This window comes from Benincasa hispida, chromosome 10, assembly GCF_009727055.1.
Source record: "Benincasa hispida cultivar B227 chromosome 10, ASM972705v1, whole genome shotgun sequence".
NCBI lineage: Eukaryota > Viridiplantae > Streptophyta > Magnoliopsida > Cucurbitales > Cucurbitaceae > Benincasa > Benincasa hispida.
The window spans coordinates 18,903,800-18,924,617 of record NC_052358.1 but is presented as its reverse complement, the minus strand read 5'-3'; the positions used below and the strand labels follow the sequence as shown (position 1 = coordinate 18,924,617).

At 33.7% G+C, this 20,818-nt stretch overlaps 1 protein-coding gene across 4 annotated transcripts in view; it reads left to right on the top strand.

The window, feature by feature from the left end:
• LOC120088088 (protein FORGETTER 1) overlaps positions 1 to 17,599 on the top strand; it is a 26,425-nt gene extending 8,826 nt beyond the window's left edge. For all 4 annotated transcript variants that reach the window (XM_039045140.1, XM_039045143.1, XM_039045142.1 and 1 more), the window contains 24 exons: positions 1,291 to 1,351; positions 1,683 to 1,764; positions 2,033 to 2,161; positions 2,308 to 2,451; positions 2,565 to 2,664; positions 2,747 to 2,878; positions 4,161 to 4,231; positions 4,312 to 4,484; positions 4,672 to 4,765; positions 6,119 to 6,216; positions 6,295 to 6,430; positions 6,697 to 6,803; positions 9,635 to 9,730; positions 9,842 to 9,929; positions 10,031 to 10,151; positions 10,630 to 10,741; positions 10,823 to 10,946; positions 11,085 to 11,162; positions 12,088 to 12,206; positions 15,158 to 15,211; positions 15,334 to 15,436; positions 15,895 to 16,023; positions 16,614 to 16,725; positions 17,179 to 17,599. In XM_039045140.1, coding sequence (XP_038901068.1) covers positions 1,291 to 1,351; positions 1,683 to 1,764; positions 2,033 to 2,161; positions 2,308 to 2,451; positions 2,565 to 2,664; positions 2,747 to 2,878; positions 4,161 to 4,231; positions 4,312 to 4,484; positions 4,672 to 4,765; positions 6,119 to 6,216; positions 6,295 to 6,430; positions 6,697 to 6,803; positions 9,635 to 9,730; positions 9,842 to 9,929; positions 10,031 to 10,151; positions 10,630 to 10,741; positions 10,823 to 10,946; positions 11,085 to 11,162; positions 12,088 to 12,206; positions 15,158 to 15,211; positions 15,334 to 15,436; positions 15,895 to 16,023; positions 16,614 to 16,725; positions 17,179 to 17,210 — 2,495 coding nt within the window. In that variant the 3' untranslated portion in view covers positions 17,211 to 17,599. The remainder of the gene's footprint in view (positions 1 to 1,290; positions 1,352 to 1,682; positions 1,765 to 2,032; positions 2,162 to 2,307; positions 2,452 to 2,564; positions 2,665 to 2,746; positions 2,879 to 4,160; positions 4,232 to 4,311; positions 4,485 to 4,671; positions 4,766 to 6,118; positions 6,217 to 6,294; positions 6,431 to 6,696; positions 6,804 to 9,634; positions 9,731 to 9,841; positions 9,930 to 10,030; positions 10,152 to 10,629; positions 10,742 to 10,822; positions 10,947 to 11,084; positions 11,163 to 12,087; positions 12,207 to 15,157; positions 15,212 to 15,333; positions 15,437 to 15,894; positions 16,024 to 16,613; positions 16,726 to 17,178) is intronic.
• The last annotated feature ends 3,219 nt before the right edge of the window (positions 17,600 to 20,818 follow it).

Sequence of the window (20,818 nt, the reverse complement as noted above, 5' to 3'; positions counted from 1 at the left end):
GGGCAAGGTGGAAGAAAAGTACTCTGTAATTATGTATCTTGGTTGATGCACTCCAGGAGGTGGCAACAGAATTAACTAGCTCTTGAAAGTTATGATTATGAACATGTCGATGGGAAATCGGCTCATGTTTCTTTGTAACGATTTCTCTCATATGTTCTAATGATAAAACAAAGAAAGATTTGAACTATGAAGGCATTGTCTCTGGGAGGAGCTAAACAATCCATAGAAGAGAGTTTATTGAGTTTGAGAGACTGGTTTGTTAAAACAAGATAGTGCTGACTGATATAATACAAGCTCACATAGGTAAATATTTGCTGATGCATTTTGGTGCATTGAATCAATAGCAGACAGGTTTAATGCTTTAAAAGGTCTAATTTATATTTAAAAAAGGGTCTAATTTATATCAACTGAATCTTTAGATTTAGGACTTCACTAAACCAATTTGACTACTATTTGTATTTTGTATTTGAATAATTCCTACGTAAATATAAGTTTTCCTTTCCTCATTATCCACTTCTGTACTGAAATCTTGGTCCTGCGTTCATGAATTATGAAAAACCTGAAGGAGATTGCTTACTACTGTGGTTGCTATATAGTTATCTAGTAGCTATCTAGTTTACTAATGGCTTTATGCTCATTCATTTGACCTAGGAAATGTGTAGGAATTGAGTCAACAGCAATAAAGATGGACAGGGATTTCCGATGTAATGCTTGCCACGTGTTACTTTGTATCCTCTCTTATTTAGAAAATTGACTATGAGTTGGGCATGTTTAGTGTCCCCAGCCATGGAGTTATTGCCCTGACGGGTATTTAGAGATCTTCAGAATCCCATCTTTTCAACCCCCTCCTCTTACTTGCATTCATATTGGCATAATATCTATGCGTAAGTGAGGCAAAGATTTTCATGTTCAGGCAATAAGATGGTGTGTGCCTTTTTGAAGTGTTGCTATATAAACATTTATATGTGGCTCTTATTTGCTTTTAATCACTTCTTACTTGGAATGTGTTCTCTTGATCTTGTTTTATCTTTTGCTCGTAAGTATTTGTTGTCACCCCTAGTTTGAGGATGCCTTTTTACCTTCTCTGACCATTATTTTTAATACCTTTCTCTATTAAAATTTCTCTTTCTTATTAGAAAAGATTGCATGACTTTCACAAACTTTGTAGCATCAAGGAAGCGTAAAACGGAACTAGCCTCTCTTTCCCACTTTATCCATATCAATAATCCTGATAAATATGCAATACATCTATTTCTCAGAGTGATAAATTCTGATTTATATTTTCTGCAGGTGCACTAGAGAGAGGGGGTGTTGGGGCTTTAGAACTTGTTGCCATGGACATGAAAGCAAGGCAAGCTTTATTCTTACTTTCTTCATTTTATGCTCTCATCAAAGGCCTCAAGACGTTCTTTTCTTCTGGTCAGTAGTTTCGTGCAGCTTTTGCGGCTTGAAGGGAGTGGTTTTGGTCGTTTGGCTCATGTTTTTTGTCAAGACCTTATGTGCTTTGTTTGTCAATGTCGTATTCTCTTATAATAACTGGAGATTTGTTCTTTATTTGGCTGTTGGTCTTTTTTCTCTCCATTTTGGAGTTTTGAATCTTTGAACATTTTTCTTCCTTTCCATCTATCAATTGAAAGTTTGTTTATTGTTCAAAAAGTTTGCTTACCTAGTTAAACTTCCAGGGGTATGTATTTGTGCCGCACGCTTAGCTACAGAGGAGCCGAATTTGAGATTGTGGAAGCACCATTAGAAGCTGAGATGATGGTACAGTGTATTGGTTCCTCTAATTTTAGAAAGGAAGGAGGAATGGACGTACCTTTTCCCATGTTGTTAGTCTATGCGTGCCTACAATTTTGTGCTACGAAAATGAAACATAACCATTGCATGAAGTTAACCTGACCGTCTTCTGTTAGATAGGAATCTGCGATTCTAACGCTTCCCATCTTTTATTCTTTAAAATCTGATTAATTATCTTTCTTTTATGGATTTTATTATGGCCTCTTGAGACTCTGTCGTCCTATATTCTACTTAGGAAATGTATACACTAGCAGCTGAATTTTGGGCAAAGTTGCGGGTAGAATTGATGACAGCAAGTGCATATGTTACTAGTGACAAGCCTAGTGCCAATCAACTTTGGCGATTATTTTGGGCAAGCCATCAGGTATATTTGGTTGGGTTTTTCCTTAAAAGTTGAATTTTTCTTTACGTTGAATTATTTATATTTTTATTTATTTTAATTTAATTGAAGTGTGTTTAAGAAGTTTAATGTTCTATATCATCTCTCTTCAAAATTTCTTCCTTTTGTAGCGTTTCTTCAGGCACATGTGTATGTCTGCCAAGGTTCCTGCTACTGTTAGACTAGCTAAGCAAGCATTATTGGAAGATAAGTGTGTCGTCATTGGTCTGCAAAGTACTGGAGAGACACGCACTGAGGAAGCTGTGACAAAATATGTCTGTTTCATAGCATTATGTCATTATGCGTTCTTGTTCCATTAAAGCTATGTAGATGACATACTGTACTTTCTAGTTTCTACTTTGATATTTTTAAATTCTCTCTTGTACAGGGTCTTGAGCTTGATGATTTTGTTTCTGGACCTCGAGAACTATTGCTTAAATTTGTGGAAGAAAACTACCCTTTGCCTGAAAAGCCCGAAACCCTACCTGGTATGTGGGGCTTATGTAGTCATATTTTTTTTCTTCTCTTTTCCACCATCTTTGTGATGTTTCATTATTGATCTTGCTTTAGAGGAGGGAAGTGTCAAGGAACTTCAAAGGAAGAGACACTCGGCAACTCCTGGCACATCACTAAATGGGAGGGTAAGGAAGGCTGCAAAGTGGAAACCTCCAAGTGATGTCGAAAGTGATGAAGAATCTGAAAGTGGGTTATATATAGTCCTTTTCTTTCTGATGGATTTGGTACATTTGTCTAGTGGAAAAGTTTATCTTATTATCATTCATCCCAGTTTAAGTTCATTATTAATTGCTTTATGAGGATCTTTATTAACTGGTCTAAATGATTATGTCCTACCTATCTACGGCATATGCTGTATGTTATTTTATTGTTCTCTTTTTGTACATTTATGTATTATGGATAAGAAACTTTTACTCTAGTAAGAGCGAACAATTGGGTTTGATAGTCATAGGACGGCTCTTGCTAAAGGTAGTTAGAAAAACAAGACCCTCAATTGACATTTATAAAAACATCACAATTATATAAGAAAACATTAGATATGTAACAGAATCAATTCTATCACATCTCTCCCCTTTAGTTCATAGATGCTTTGATTTTTTTTGCACGACATTTTTCTTTTTGAATAAGAAACATTTTTGTTAACAAAAAACCAGGAGTACAAAAAGAAGAGGAACTAAGGCCTCCAGATGCCAAGAGAGTGCAAAAAGGGGCCCCAAATACTGTGAATAATGGATGTACTGTAATTACAAAAACAAGGAGAGAACATACATCAGGAAGAAGCCCACCACCTGCCAAAATCCACAATTATATTTGGAAAAATTTAGGATGTTTCTCAGCCCAAATGTTATCTTAATGGAAAAGCTTCTATATGAAGAAAAAAGGGGGAAGTTCCCGTTTGACTGCCTTCACGCATTAGGCTAGGCTTCTTTCTAAATCCTGGTTAAATTGCTGCTGAAAGACTGGCTCTTTGAAGATTATCTATTCAGGATATTTGCCTCAATTGGAATACTTTTGTTTTTTCTATGTAATCAAGTATTTTAGATCTATTGTAATCTCTAAAATCTCGTTTTGCATTAGATATGATGAAGGTGCTATGGATATGTCAACCTAGTTGAGATATTTGAGCGAATCTCTTGATCCTTAGTGGTTTATTTGGTTCATGTCTCTTTGTAATGTGAGCTTTGCTCTGTTCATTATATCAATGAAAAGTTCTATTTCCGTTTCAAAAAAGAAAAAGGAAGACTGCATCTGTGCTCTTGCACGAATATTTTATCTAGGTTGTTCCTCTTGTTCTGCATAATAGTGAGAGTTATGCCCTCATCTGCATCCATTTTCTGGAAGAAAATCCGTTTACATGACATTGCATCTTGTTTTTGTTGGGACAAAATCCAGAATTAGTTCTAGTTTTCTATTCAACTTTATATTGTTGTTAATAATTTACTTTGTATTCAAAATATCATTCTTGCAGCTGATTCTGCTGCTGAATCTACCGAATCAGATGATGAGTTTCAGATTTGTGAGATATGCAATGCCGAAGGGGTAAGATCCTTGAGATAATTTGATGGGTTGAGACCTTGAGTGAAACTACTGTGCTGTCGGGCTTACATTCATTTTTCCAGGAAAGGAAAAAATTACTTCGATGTTCCTGTTGTGAGCAATTTTTTCATCCTGCCTGTCTCGACCCTCCTCTCTTGGATACAGAAACTGCAGAATGGTCATGTGAATCTTGCAAGGAGAAGACAGATGAGTATCTTAAAGAAAGAAAAGCTGTTATAGCTGAACTTTTGAAAAGGTTTTGATATTTTATTTGTTTCCTCTTTTGTAACTGTGAGGAATCCTTGTAATAAATAAGACTATCAGCAGTCCTCACATTTTCATCAACAAAAAAAAAAAATGGTGAAGGCTGCTTGAAGTCTTATTACAGGAATCCAGTTCTGTAAATATCACGTGAAGTTAATCTTTCTTTGTCTTACTATTAGGTATGATGCTGCTTCAGATCGTAAGTCTAATTTGTTGGCAATTATTCGTTCATTGAATCTTCCAAACAATCCTTTGGATGATATTATTGATCAGGTTGGTGTTTTATCTTCTTTATCCTTTGGTAGTATGCGAGAATGAAATTTCTCAGTGTCTCAAGCTGGTTAGAAAAGTTTATTAGACCTTCTCATTTGAAGTGCATATTTATATGTTTTCACGATTTTCTGTTCATTGTTCATTGCTCTGTTTGCATTAATTCAGTTATAAGTTTCTGTTTGTTACCTTTGGTTAGTGATTTATCAATCCTTTGTTGCATTGAACTTCCCAGACTTCTTGCCAAACTTAGTTAATCATAATTCTGGCATTCAAGTTTTTGCTGCTGCCCTTTGTTGTTCTTTTTATTTTGTTTTGTTTTTTTGCATTTTTGTACTTTGCTTTATTTTAATATAGCTTGATTGTTTATAAAAAGTAAAAAAAAAAAAAAAAATCATAAAGTCTGGTACACTAAAATATCTTTCTCTAGCATAGCTGCTCCATGATGGAGGTTGCATTGAGATCCTCACAATTAATCTTGAAAATAAAACAAATGTTCTAGTAGAATTCAGCAAAAGCAGAGGATAAAAAGGTGCGTCTCAAGTCACACACTAAGCCGGACTTAGGTTCATTACCAGTTGTGCTCAACTTTCCATGGGCTAGCAACTGAAGAAGAACTTCAAAATTTCCTCGAAACTTTGGATTCCCTTCTTATAGTTGGGCTTTTAGTTTGTGGACTGATTTTTTGTATGTCAGTATATTCTTTCATTTTTATCTTAATGAAAGTTGACTTTGTTATTAAAAAAAAAAAAAGATAAAAAGGCACGTATGGAAGTCACACACGAATTCAGTCTCAGGTTCAAACCAGTTTTGGCAGTTTTCTGCAAATTACAGGTTCTGCTCAATTTTTCATTGGCTAGCAACCAAAGGAAAACTTCAAATTTCCTCAGAACTTTGGATTTGTTTACTGAAAAGAGGATTTAAAAATTTATTATTACTCCCTTCCTTTTATATTCCTCTTTTGATAATGAAAAGCCTGTTCCTTATTTTTAAAAAAAATCTTTATCACTCATAATATTATTCAAAAGAGACTTCACAGTAAAACCCCTGTTAAGCCCCTAAGTTCTCTTATCCTCTTGATTACCAAACCCAGCCACGCAGTGTTGTATTGAGATCCTTTGCAACTTTCCTGCAGAAGAAACTAATGCTTAAGAAACCTATAACATTACAATTATTGCGTAGTGAAGTTTTGTTTTCTGACGAAGACTGGAGTGAATTATTGTTACAACACTTGTGCTTGCCTACCCCATTTTTATGCCTGCTTGAAATTATAGCATATCTTCATATGTCGTGCATGCCCATGTATACCATGCTCTCGTGATCAGTACTTTAATGATTGATAAAACTCTGTTCCAGCTTGGTGGCCCTGATAAGGTTGCAGAAATAACCGGAAGAAGGGGAATGCTTGTAAGGGCCCCCAATGGAAAGGGTGTTACTTACCAGCCACGGAACTCGTGAGCTTTAACTTTGTTGTTTTTTAAATTCTCATTTATTACTCAGTTCAGCTTTATTATAACTTGATCAATGTGTAGGAAGGATGTGGCTATGGAGATGGTCAATATGCATGAGAAACAACTGTTTATGGATGGTAAGAAGTTTGTTGCTATCATTTCTGAAGCTGGATCTGCTGGTGTTTCACTGCAGGCAGACAGAAGAGCTGCAAATCAGGTTTGTCTCTCATGCATACTTGCTTGGAAGAGTAACTGAATTTCTGTGTAAATAAGTTGAATTTTATCACCAGTGGCAGTGACTGAATTCAGGGGGTAACTGAATTTCTGTGTAAATAAGTTGAACATTATCACCAGTGATTGAACTTGTATGGGTAATTAAGTTGTCTTGGATGAGTATATTATATGTATAAAATTATCAATATTTATTAATTACTTACCGATGGTCTTCCTCAAATTTTGTTGCTTTTGGCAATTGCCTTACAGAAAAGAAGAGTTCATTTTACTTTAGAACTCCCTTGGAGTGCTGATCGAGCTATTCAACAATTTGGACGGACTCATCGCTCTAATCAAGCTTCAGCACCAGAATACAGGTGCTTTTGATACCACTGGTTTGTATAGTTTTCATTTTTTACTTTGTGATCGTGTTAGTTTGGCAGTGTTGAATATTAGAGTATCGAACTGCCCCTCCTTGCTAAAATACATTAGAAGTTTGTTAAACATATTCGGGATTGCTTTTATTCTGCTTTTTGAACTATGAGTAGGCTTAGAAATGTTTCTTTCTGGCCGAGACGTTAAGAGAGGGGTACAAAAATTTGTGGTTCAACACCACTGTGGCTTATTTATTTTTTTGGGGTTCCATTCGGTTAGACATTAAATTCAAACTTATATCTAATAGATGAATTGAGGTTCCATTAGGTTAGACATTAAATTCAAACTTATATCTAATAGATTAATTAATTCTTTAAAATTTTAAAATTTTCAAAGATGCATTAGACACACAATTGAAAGTTTAGGGACCTATCATCTATTAGACTATTTTGAAGTTCAAGGACCAAATCATGCTCTTCTTGCTAAGTGGATATGGAGGTACTACCATGAAGAGAATGCCCTATGGAGACATGTTATTGATTCCAAATATGGTGTTTCTCGATTGAAAGCTTGGCCGAATTGCACCTTTCCCAATCATATTAGAGGGCCATGGAGAGCTATTTTGACTCTTATGAGGCTTATTCACGACAGAGTTTCTTACAAAGTGGGCAATGGAGCCCACACTTCATTTTGGGACGATTGTTGGTTGGGTGAGACCACTCTTGGTGAACAGTTCCCTTGTCTATACACCTTGGCAGTCAACAAAAATGCATCCTTACAGTGGAGATTGAGACAAGTTTGGTGTCCCATCATGGTGATGCTTAAACTATCATTGGATCACAAAATACTAATGGGATGCTTAGAGCTGAAGATGCTCAAGTTGGAGATTTCGCTATGTTAGGCTCTGAGGCCAGGGTAATTGTTCTCATCTGGAGCTTTCCTATGGTGACAACCAAACGAGTACATCTTTTTGAAATCCTGTGGTGGAAGAAGTCCAAAAATGATTGTTTTCTTGGGGACAACCCTTTCTAAGGAGAGTAGGCTAAATCGGTGGAGTGGCATTCCTATTTATCATCTCTCTCTTTTGCGAGCCCTTTGTTCAACATGCAAAAGTATTGAGAAGCTCATGTATGATTTTTGGTGGGAAGGGGTTGATGAAGGAAAAAGAACGGCATCTAGTCAACTTAGTGTCCATTGGGAAGTTGATGAGTAGGGGGGTCTGGAAATTGGTAATTTAAGGATTTGTAACAAAGCCTTGTTGGCTAAGCGGCTGTAGCATTTCCCCCTTGGAGTTAGATTCCTAATGGCATAGAGTTATTGTTAGCAAGAATGATCCTCATCCATTTGATTGGCTTTTGAGTGGGGTTTCCAGAATCTCTGGAAGGACATATCTTCAGAGCTTCCCTCTTTCTCCCATCTTGTTCTTTGTGTTGTGGGGAGGGTAAGGAAATGTATTTTTGGGAGGATAAATGGGTGGAGATGGAGCCCTCTACTCTGTGTTTCTCCACCTTTATCATTTGTATTCCCTTAGGCATCGTTCTATATTTGACTTTCTTCTTTGGTCGGGGGACTTTGTTTCTTTCTTGTTTGGTTTTCGTTAGTAAGTATGTCTTTGATGTCTTATGGAGGATAAAGATCCGGAAGAAAGTTAAGTTCTTTTCTTGACAAATTTTACTTGGTTGCATACTTGGTTGGGCTCCTTTACTTTAATGGGTGTACCTTAACGCACTCCAAGTGTAGTTGCCAGTGTAGCAGTAGTTCCTTTCTTCTCCTTTTACAAGAGATGCTTGCACTTCAACTTCAACTAATTCCCCAGCCAAAGCACCTCTAGTTTTGATTGTTTTTTTTTTTTTTTTTTTTTTTTTTTTTTGCATTTTGATAGCTCCAATTTGTGCAAATGTTTTAAAATACTATTTCATTCCTTAACCTGCCCAGCTAGGTTAGAGGTTTCATTGAGAAAAAAAAGATACCGAAGGTCTAAAAGAGATAGAACCCAAAAAAGGAGGCAAATCTAACAAAATAAAACGTGACGAGTAATTACATAAAAACTTAGTCACAGATACTTGCAGGGAGATATTGAACTTAATACTAGACCACACCTCACTCAGGTCTTTCGAACCCTCTGAAAATTTTATTGTTCCTTTCTCCCCAAATGAGTATGTCACAAAAACCTTCCTTTCTTGCGAATGGGGTTGAGGTTTGGACATTGGCATTTCTTGGCAACATGGTGGTGGCATTCTACATAGAAACTAGTATTTTATGTTATAGGATCATGGTCAGTAAGTGTTATCTCTTATCTGCACACTTTTTAGTAGGTTTAGGTCGTGGATTTAGGAGTTTTAGCAAAAACCTCTGGATTACTATTGCTTTGTGTTTTCCTTTGTCCACTTAAAATGTGAAATGACTGGTTTGATAAAGCTCAAAGATTCCCCCCCTTTGGGAGGATTGGTGGGTGGGAGGTAAGCCCCTTTGTGCTTTGTTTATGCAGCTTTACCATGTTTTGGACAAAGCACAATGTCCTTATTGCCTTCCTTTGATCATTCCTCTTCACTTTCTTTGGGCTTTCATGGACCCTTATTACAAATGGGAAGTGGATGGTTATTGTTAGTGGATGAACTTTTTGTCCCTATCATGTCAGTGCCATTTAATTTGATATTTCTGCTAGTTATTTTTATTTAAAGTTAATTTTATCAATAGTTCCATCCAAAGTGAAAATGCACGTACATTAGTGGTTTGTAATAGTTTTGATGCATAATGTTTTTGATATTGACGATTTTGTATTTATGGAGTTTGTTGGACTGGCATAAGATTTATCTAGTGAATGGTTTTGTAGGCTACTTTTTACGAATCTCGGTGGAGAACGCAGGTTTGCATCAATTGTTGCCAAGAGATTAGAATCGCTTGGAGCCTTAACTCAAGGAGATCGAAGGTTAGTTGGATTAGTTTGATGAAGTCTTTGTTAATTTTGTATTAATCAATGCTTGAAGTGGTTTTTCTTTTTCTTTTCTTTTCCTTAATGATATTTCACATTTACATGCAGGGCCGGGTTGTCACTAAGTGCATACAATTATGACAGTGCTTATGGGAGAACGGCCTTGACGATGATGTATAGAGGAATAATGGAGCAGGTCTATATTTTATTTTTATTTTTATTTTATTTTTATTGTTATTTCGCAACCTATGTTTCCATTTGAACAGATTAAAATTAATAACACAAATTCACTTTCAGGATGCCCTGCCCGTTGAACCTCCTGGTTGCTCATTTGAGAAACCTGATACAATCCGCGATTTTATTGAGAATGCAAAAGCTGCTCTTAATTCTGTGGGAATAATTAGGGACACTGTACTTGGTAACTTCTCATTTCTGCATGCATCTCTCGTCTCCATTCCACCTTCTGGTGAACATTATGTTCTCACAACTTGTTAATACATGTTATTAATATTGTTAATTATTTGTGTTTATTTTGTCTTTGATTTTAGTATTTTGTCCTCATTCGGATCCTATTCCTAGTTGCAACGTATGGTCTGCTTTGCACATATATGTAACCTCTGTTTCTCTTATTTCAGTTATTTGCAATATAGAAAATTATATTTCCCAGCAACCTTCTCTTCTTTCTCTGAAAATTAGGGTTTCTTACCCTTTTACAACTAGACAAATAAATTGAAAAATGGAAAGATCAGTTGACTAGAATTTTACTGTGAAAATCCGTCTGTGTGTGGTTAAATATTATTTAGTTATCTTCTCGCCTCCGTACCTTATGCTATGCTATATAAATTACAATTTTGATCGACTTGGTTATGATTTCAAGTATTTATTTCTGAGTTTAGGGACTGGAAAGGACTTTGGAAAGACCTCTGGTCGTATTGTTGAGTCAGACATGAATGATATTGGACGTTTTCTTAATCGACTTTTGGGCCTCCCGCCTGAGATTCAGAATAGGTCTGTGATCTATGATTTACTATAATATGCATGTGGACATTAGAGCCGAGTTATATCATTAATGTTGACATCTTTATACAGGATTTTTGAGTTATTTGTCAGCATGTTGGATCTTCTAATTCAGAAAGCACGCATTGAAGGGAATCTTGATTCTGGAATTGTTGATATGAGAGCCAATGTTATTGAATTAAGAGGAAGTCCAAAGGTTTTCTGTTTCCTCACGTCAATTATCAGTTTTCTGTCTGTTTCATCATATATATATATACACAGACACGCACATACATGTATATATATATATATCAGTTTTCTGTTTCCGACGAAATTAATTTCAATTATCTTGCAGACAGTTCATGTTGATCCGGTTTCTGGGGCATCAACTATGCTGTTTACTTTCTCTTTGGATCGTGGTATGACCTGGGAGGTACGCACTGTAATTTTATTTATGACTACTATGATGATATTTGTTTGATAGCTATCTTCTTTTGAACAAATTGAAAGATATCCAATCCCATGATTGATGAATCAAATAATAGGATTTTTAGAGGGAGGGATAGGGACTGTTGTGAAATTTGGTCTCTTGTGTGCTATCATGTTTCTTTGTGGGCTCCGATTTTGAAGACATTTTGTAATTACTCTATAGGCATTCTTTGGCATTGTTGAAGTCCCTTCTTCTAGTGGGATGTCTCTTTTTGTGGGCTTGGCTTTTTTTACGCCCGTGCTTGTAGTTTTTCATTTTTTAGTTACTTCTATAAGAAAAATGATTGATGAATCGAAGAAAACAAGATGGTTTGTAGTATCTCCTAGTTGATATGTAATATGAAAATGACAAGTTGATAGACATCTTCTTGGAATGCAGTAAACTGATGCTTCCATGTAAATCTGCAAAATATATTTATTTATTATATGCGTGTTTTGGAAACAATTGTATGCAACTAGAGTACCACTCCAGAAATGGAAGACTAGCAACCGATTCCGGAAAACCCAAAAGGAAAAGGACATTAGAATTTTATTTATGAGAAAAAAACTCCAATAGGGAAATGCCTGAAGACAAGGATAGTTTCAGAAATAGATAGTTATATCATACACAATAGGCTAGGTACAATTTATTGCCGAAAAATGTAGCTTTCTGCCCTGGGTAAGTTTGAACCTAGAGCAACTTGTAGCAGGTAGTCACCCATCCACCTATGGGGCATGGAAAAGGGAGTACTAAACTAAAACTAGCACAAAGGCTTCCCTAAATGCTCCTAGAGAAAGTGCAATAAAGAAAGATGGGGAATACTTTCTTCTGCTTGTTTCTCTTTCACTAGGCTTACATCTTTGATTTCTTATGTTTCTGTGCATGTCAGTCTGCAAGCACCATTCTTGATGAGAAGCAAAAGGATGGGCTTGGTTCAACCAATGATGGATTCTATGAATCCAGGAGGGACTGGTTGGGAAGATGCCACATCATATTAGCCTTTGAAAGGTATTATTTTATTGTGCTTCTTTTTACACCCATCGAATTTGCACTTTGATTTTCCTTTGACCAGAAATGTCCTAACATTTTTGATATGTTCATAATTAATATCATGTCTTTCGCATGTCAATGGATTGGATGCTTCTTTTACATATGTCTAAGAAATGAGAATATGGCTAAGACCTTTGTTGGGCCAAACTATTTTTCATAAGTTATACCATGCTATACGTATACATGATTGGAGTACAGGACTGGTGAATGAATGTAATAGGAATGGTATAAGGGAGTTTTTAGAGTATTAAGGGTGTATTAGCAATTAGCCAGGAAGTTTGTTATAATTGTTGGTTATAAATAGAGGGAGAGGAGAATGAAGAAGATATGCAAGATTTTGGTGAGTGAATTAGGGTTTGAAAGTGATTGCAAGATTGAGAAGATCCAAGTATCTTGATTTATCTTGTAATTCCATTATCTCTTAGCTTTCATTATAGTCGGGTTCTATTAGAATGTTGTGTGGGTGGGATTTTGAAAGGCAATAATAGGCACTGATAAGAGAATGGCTAATAAAAGAAAATGTTATAGCATCCTTCTGTTTAAAACATTAAATGAGTAGGTCATGCGCACAAGTGGCTGGCAAGGAAGCCAAATCGAGTATAGCTCAATTGGCATATGAGTGTATTAGGAACTACAAAGTCTGGGTTTCAAATTTCCCTACTCCCATTTGTTCTAAAAAAAAAGTAGCTGGCAAGGAAAGATGATAATGGGCATAAGTATTTCAGGCTCCCCCAATGCTTAGTGCATACTCTTTTCTTTTTTTCTTTTTCTTTTTTACATGAAGCTCATAGTTTTTCATTGATATATGAGTACACATAACAGTGGAGATAAAACCCCACAACTGGAAAATGCATACTTAGAACCTTCAAGAAACAAAATTGTAACCCTAACTATAAAGAACGCAAAGGATATTTTGCCCACTCAATACTGAAATAATGCTTACAATTCATTCAACTTAAAACAGCATGAAAGCATTCCAATTTGTTTTAATGATGGGGAATTAGGAATGCTATTACTGTTAGGATAGAACTTGGAAACGTATTAGAGTACTAGAGCATATTGGAGTCTATTTGGTAGACACCCTGACAATAAAAATTTAAAAACAAAAGATTCAATGAAAACACGGTTGGTTTGTTTATTTACTTTTCTTTATTTTTTCTTTCTTTCTTTCCACGTGTTTGAGTAGCAGATTCAGAAACTAGATTTGAGTTTAAATAATTGTGTAAAATGTGTTTGACAATATATATATATATATATATGAATCATAAAATTAGTTGTTGACATATTGGGTTGAATATAAACTATTAATCATTAATTTCTGAGCATGTTTTAGGTTGAAAATTTTGTATAATTGTTATTTTGTAATATCATATAATTTATAATACATTAAATTAATAAAAACAGATAATACATTACTCAATACATATTTTAATTTAACAAAAATATAACATAGAATACTATATTTATTAACATTTTCATCTGACTTGATATAATTCTGCATTTTGAAATTTCAAATTCAAAATTTGGGTATATTGCAAACATAAAAATGTTGTTTTCAGAATTTACACTATTTAGAAAATCCAGATTGTTTTCCCTTAGTAATTTATTAGGAAAGTTGCCATGGATATTTTTATAAATAGAGTATATGGGAAAGGAGGAAGACATACATTGGTTTAGTTGGTTTAGGCTTGAGTGATCTCAAGAGAGGGAAGGTCCAAGTACCTTGAATTACTTGTTAGTTGTATATATTTTCTTTCATATTTCAATATCATTGTAGTTGTTTGTATTCTATTAATTAGTTCCAAGGATTGAAGAATTTAGATAAGTTTTGGAGTGAGAACACCAAAACGCCTCATGAAACATATGATTGGATCAAACCTTTCATCATCAGCAGAACTTTTGTATCAAGTTCCTCTATGATCTTTTTTTTGTATGGTTTGTTTCTAGATCATAGATTTTACTAAGTTAATCCAAGGAATCTAATTATCTTTAAGGTGCCATTATGCTAGATTAGAGCCCTTTTATGTTTTAGTTAGGGAATATTTTTTTGATGCCCTTCCATTCCTTGTTTTATTCTTAATAAAGTTCAGAAAATGTCTTTTACATTTGGTTTTTCCTTAAAAAATCGCTTGGCTTGGAGAGGTTTTGCAATGTAAAGCTAATCAAACCAGAACTAGACGTGTTTGTCGAAGTGATTTATGTACAACACTTTTTTAGTTAAAAAAAAATTCTACTTGTGACAATGTTGCAAATAAACAACACCAGAAAAACGAGTGTCATCAAGTGAGCACAAACTGAATGCAAGGGTGGGTATCAACCAGAAATGGGTCCGCTTGGGATTAATGAGTCAATGTAACTCTTCAGAAGATGTTTTCACCACCATATCCTGCCATGATTTATAAGAAAACATGCAACTTCGGATATATTTTTTTTTCTGAACTTTTGTGAACACATCTTTTGAGATGTATTTGCTATCGTTCTACATAAAATTTTTTTATGCCCATTAATTAAATTATTATTTTTTTTGTATTTTATTATGTCAATAATGGTGACAGAAATTATAACAGATGTAAACATTTGGTTTCCTTTTCTTTTTTCCTAATCTTTCGAGCTTGTCTGATTTGGTTTGTTTTGAATGGCATTCATTGAATTTATTTGATGCATTTATATTGTTAAAAGTGGACCAACGTAAAGCATGCAGAAAAACGTAACCCTTGAACATTTGGTATGGTATCCAGAGGTCTGTTTCCTCCATGTTGGAGGGATGGCGATAGAAATTTCCGTCTTTATCATTAGAGTTATTCCTATACATCGTTTCTTATATTTTGCTCCTATTTCCTTGTTAAATTTTCTTCTAATTTGGAATCCCATCTAATTTGTTGTCTCTATTGATTCTCAAAATATCTCAGTTCCGTTCCTGGAATGTATAAAATTGTACGCCCAGCTGTTGGGGAGTCGCTAAGGTATTGAATTAAAGTGGTCATCAGCTTCTCTGCATTAAGCAATCGCATTCCAATATTTCTTTATTTTATTTTATTTTATTTTTTAAACTGTTTATTCTTTTTCTTTTCCTTTTCCTCCACAGGGAAATGTCTCTCTCTGAGTTACGGAACAAATACCGAAAAACATCATCTTTGGAGAAGGCTCGTAATGGGTGGGAAGATGAGTATGACATTTCCTCAAAACAGGTAAAGGTCATTAAAAGACATTTTCTGGTTAAGTGCCTCGAGGCTTTTTTGTGGTTCATTTGGAAAGAAATAAATCATAGCGTTTCCAATGTTAGACAATTATTTGCTGATTAATATCAATCTTAAAGTGGGGGCGCTTTGTTCGATCCCTCTTTTAGGTAAGGGAATTCCTAAGGTCCTTGGCCTTTAAGTTACCCTGTTTGTGGAAAGAGGTTTAGATGTTAAACATTTCTATTAAGATTTTTGCTTAGAAAATCAAAACTTGAAGTATATTTGTTTATTATTATTATTTTTATTGCTGCTATACGATTGCATTGCAGCGTTAATGTTTGAATGTGTCATTGCTTGATGAACAGTCAGACCAGTTTTTATCTCGTATTTCTCTAGCATTTCCTCCTGTTGCCAGTAACATTCATACTTATACCTTCTCGCCAATAATTTGCTACCTCTGTATCCAGTGCATGCATGGACCAAATTGTAAGCTTGGCAACTTTTGTACGGTTGGCAGGAGAATACAGGAAGTTAATGTTTTGGGTGGCCTTATTCTTCCTGTTTGGGGAACTATTGAAAATGCCCTTTCTAAGCAGGTATGTTTGACTTCCGAGTGAAATATTCATCTCATATCATCCTTTTGGAACAATGGAAGAAGATTTTTCCATGTTCTCATTTCAAGTGGTTTCTCCCCCTTTTTGGTTAAGAAATCAAGGTTTCTTTGAGGAAAACAGAAGAATGCAAAGAAGAAACGAAAGTCTGAACTAATGGAGTCCAAAACAAATTACAGAAAAAAACCGATCGTAAAGAACAAATTACATTGTGCAAAAACAAACTACAGAAAAAGTCTGGATTATTGTGCATCGTGTGAATCTTGTAGATATAAAGATTAGGTGGATTGAGATGTCTGAGCTAATGTTATTGCTATAATATTATTGTGGTAATACCTTCCTTATAACTTTATTTAAATTTGGTGACTGCAACATGAGACGCTTCTACATTGTAACTTGGTAGGCATTGCTGATCATTCAGTTTACTTTTTGACCTGTATTCTGTGTTAACTCATCTTGTCAATATGAAAAAAATTATAAATCTTCTTTGATTCACATGGTAAATTGGTATGCTTCAATGGTATGGATTGGCATTAACCACATTATTAACCTTGTGTAATATAATTCTTTTATAGGCCCGCCAAAGTCACCAGCGGCTTCGTGTAGTACGTATAGAAACCACAACAGATAGACAGAGAATAGTTGGTCTGTTTGTTCCAAATGCAGCAGTTGATTCAGTGCTTCGAGGTCTCTCTCGCTCTCGCATTCAATTATTTCTGTAGTTCACCATTTCATGCTTAATGTTTGCTCTGTTGGAAAAAAAAAAGTAAACCTCTTAGTAGTTGAGGCTTGTGCCATGCACTAACACCCTCCCACCAAATTCCCACCTCATAAGAACTTCGGTAGGTTATAATAGTGTTTAGGGTGCAGACTATTTTAGTCTGTATAGAAAATAATAAACACCGTAACAAACAGAGAAAAAAAAGATGAATAAGAAATCGTAAATATGTAACAAAGTGGGATTTGAAATAGCAACACTATAGTTAATTGTAGGTTTTAGTAGTTGGAAATGTCAACTATTATAATTTGAGCTCCGAACATGATCCACTTGAAGTTGTGGGTCCAAAGAACCCTTTTAAAATTAGAGAAAGGGGAAAAAGCAACTATTCTCTGATTACGGATTTTTCTTTTTTCCCGCAGGTTTGGCATGGGTACAAGATGTAGATGATTGAAATCAAAGTAGTGATTCTGTTTTATCCGTGTACTATTTGTGTGCTGCTCCTAACAAGAAGCTTCAGTTTTTTGGAGGAGTTTGAAGAACAGCTGATTCTATTTTTTTCTGCACCGTGCGATGGAAACTGTGCAGTCTTATAGTTATTATTTTTTTGGGGTATATATGATTTGTATATTTGGCAATGCTGCGTTAGATGATATTAGGAGGAGCATTATGTTAATGTTTATTATCCCTTCTAAATCCTAATCTTAATTTCATTTTCATTTTCTTTTGTATGTATATCCAATTACAGTTGGAAATAGAAAATCTCCCCCCTTTGTACAATTTTTTGATTGGTTGAACCAACAGAAATTCCATATTTAATATATTCGTGCTTACGTTTCCATATTTCAGAAATTTTCTTTAACCATAGCCGTTATGGTCCTTTCAAATGAACTTACTCCATTAGTGATGGGTTCATTGTCCAATTGGTTGTGAATGGTTAATTTAATTTTTATTTAGTTTAGATTCTGCATCTTATTTTTGAAAAACACACTTACACATTGGTTGTGAATGGTTAATTTAATTTTTATTTAGTTTAGATTCTGCATCTTATTTTTGAAAAACACACTTACACATGTTCATAAGATCCTTAAATGAAGTTTTGGGAGCCACAGTAGTTTGGGTTTGTACTATTTGTCCATAGTTTATTCTGTTTGCATCTATGGAGGTCACATTTGCCAATTGATGTAATTGGAATGAGATTTTATTGATGGATGATTCGTAATAAGTCTGAATTGTAAACATAATTGGATTACTTTTGATTGTATTTATCTAAAATTATGAATCTATCACATTTTACTATTACCATTACTATTTGATCCTAACGTTAATGGTAGCGATAAAGGTAAATTTAATAACAAATATGATATATTCATAATTTTTATATTCACATTAATAATATCTGTAACGATAATGATAATGACAATAGGAAAGATATTGGGTCTCATGTAATTTTCAATCATAATTAGATTAAGCATCCTCCATTTCTCAATTAGATTGGACAATTTGATTACAAATTTCAAGATGAGTCTCAATACTCATTACGATTATCGAACGTCGGTAAATGATAATAAAAATAAGGGAATTAGAATGTATGGTAGATTTTTGGGTTTGGTTTTGAAAGATATCAAAATTGGTAAATAATAAGATTTATGGCAAGTCACATGACATGTACATGACCACGAATTTTCAAATCCCAGTTTTACCCTTGTCTAGTTCGTAGTTTTTGTTATTGATGAAACTACAAATACAAGATAAGTGTAGAATCATAAACAATGGGTTCTGTATATAGATAATTGTCGATGCTTAGTTCTCCACTTCTAATCGATTCATTTGAAAAACTAAAAATAATCGTCTTCCTCAAAATAATCGCTTTGATTTTTCTCACGTAGTTAACGTTTCAATGTAGATTTTATTATTAATTTAAATTATGTTTAACCACTCTTCAAATTAATCTTACTTGAATTAAATATCTAAATTTTTCTACCAATTTTATATTTAAATATCCATATATTATCAAATTTCAATTATCTAATCAAATTTTAAATTTATTCAAATGTTTGAATTGTTGTTCAGTATTTTATACTTATTCTTAATAAATTAACCGGATATTTTCTTTTCATACTTTTGAAGGTTTAAATTGTTTTGTACATGTTACATTCGATTATACATATTTTATATTTAGTCACTATTTTAGTCGACATTTTGATAATACCTGACTTTTTCTTGGTTGATTCGTATGTCCGAAATATTAAATGTAGAGCTTTATTAATAACTAAGATATAAATACCGTGTAAGTTGAGAACTTGATTAATAACCTGAATATAAATACAATGTAATTTGATTAATAACCAAATTAATCATATTATAATCTAACATATCCAATTTCAAAACTAAAAATGAGCGTCATTCTGTAATTTTCGCCATCTTTTGGAATTTAAATTTATTTTTAATATTCAAATTAGATTTTGATAATTACTTCATAAATTGATTTACAATAAACTAATCTCTTCCTTATTTTTCTCCCCCTAATCGATTCAAATTAGTTATAACCACTCTTGAAATTATTCAGAATTAATCAATCTTTAATTTATTTATCATCATTTTGATTCTAACTTATAATTTATCTTTAAATTTTATATTATTTTATTCATTTTTTTATTATTTTAAATTTAGATTTTTATTATTATTATTTTATTTTGATTAGGATTTTACTTGATATTTTATACATATTATCATCTAACAAGCTATATATTTCATTTAAATTTTGTCATTTTTTGTATTTTGAATCACCTTTTATTCATTATCATCTTATTATATCATTAGCTTGTCTTTTTGACAAACAAATAAATATCCACTTTTGCAATTTTGCTCTTTTTGCCATGCCTCTACAACGAGTTAGGCTTCTTTCATAGGTTTTGTGGTTGATGGAGTTATTTATAAATACAGTGTAATTATTGAAGCTTAAATGAAAATAGAGTTATGAATATAGTGTATTATAAATAAACGAACTCTCTTCTTGATTTTTCTCCTCCAAATTATATTTGAATTTATATTTTATTATCAAATTAGATTTTATCTAACAACTTATCGAACTAATCACAATAAATAAAAACTTCTGAATTTTTCTCTACAATTTATATTTGAATTTATCTTTTATTATCAAATTTGATTTTATACAACTAACTTTCGATTTGCTTAAATATTTATTACAAATTCATTTGTATCTAAATATTTTTCTCATTATTTTATACATATTGTTATAAAATTAATTTGATCTTTTTTTCTTCATAATTTCGATGTTTTTAATTTTTCATATTGAAACACGTAAAAATGGCTTGTTGTATTTAAAAGGAAACATATAAATGGGAATTAAGCTTTAAATATTTAGAACAAGGGACCTTTAATATTAATATTGTTGTTTTCAAAACTTATTAGAGAAATATTGTTGTTTTGAAATTTATTAGGGAAATATTGTTGTTTTGGGAGTTCGAGGCTAGAGGTCGAACGTTGAGAACTCGACTAATGTGGTGATTGAATGTTGAGAACTCGATGAACAAAGAAAAACTTGGAAACAATACATAGGCCGAAACTTTAACCTTCGACAAGGGAAATCTTGCGAATCTGCTTAGGTTGTCGAAGGTTGAAGTTTCGACACACATCCACCCTCGAGATTGCAGGTATATTAATTTTCTTTTTCCCTCATAGAGGAAATAAAGTAATGAGATAGTATACTATATGTATTTATGTACTCGAACTGCTTCTAACAACCTATGCATTTTTTATCATTTCGAATTAGACGGAGGCTTGTGGGATTGATGTGAGGGGGTGGGGATGGCTATATTTGTGTAACCTTCGACAACCTAATATACAAAATTTTGTTCAGACAAAGCTAATTCGGAATTGTCTTTCATTCCAAGGCATAACTTGTATCCATGGCTTCATATTCGCCTGGAGTTCACTCCCAAAATATAGCCATCCCCACCCCCTCATCAATCCACAAGCCTCCGTCTAATTCGAAATGAATAACAAAATGCATAGGTTTGTTAGAAGCGCTTCGAGTAC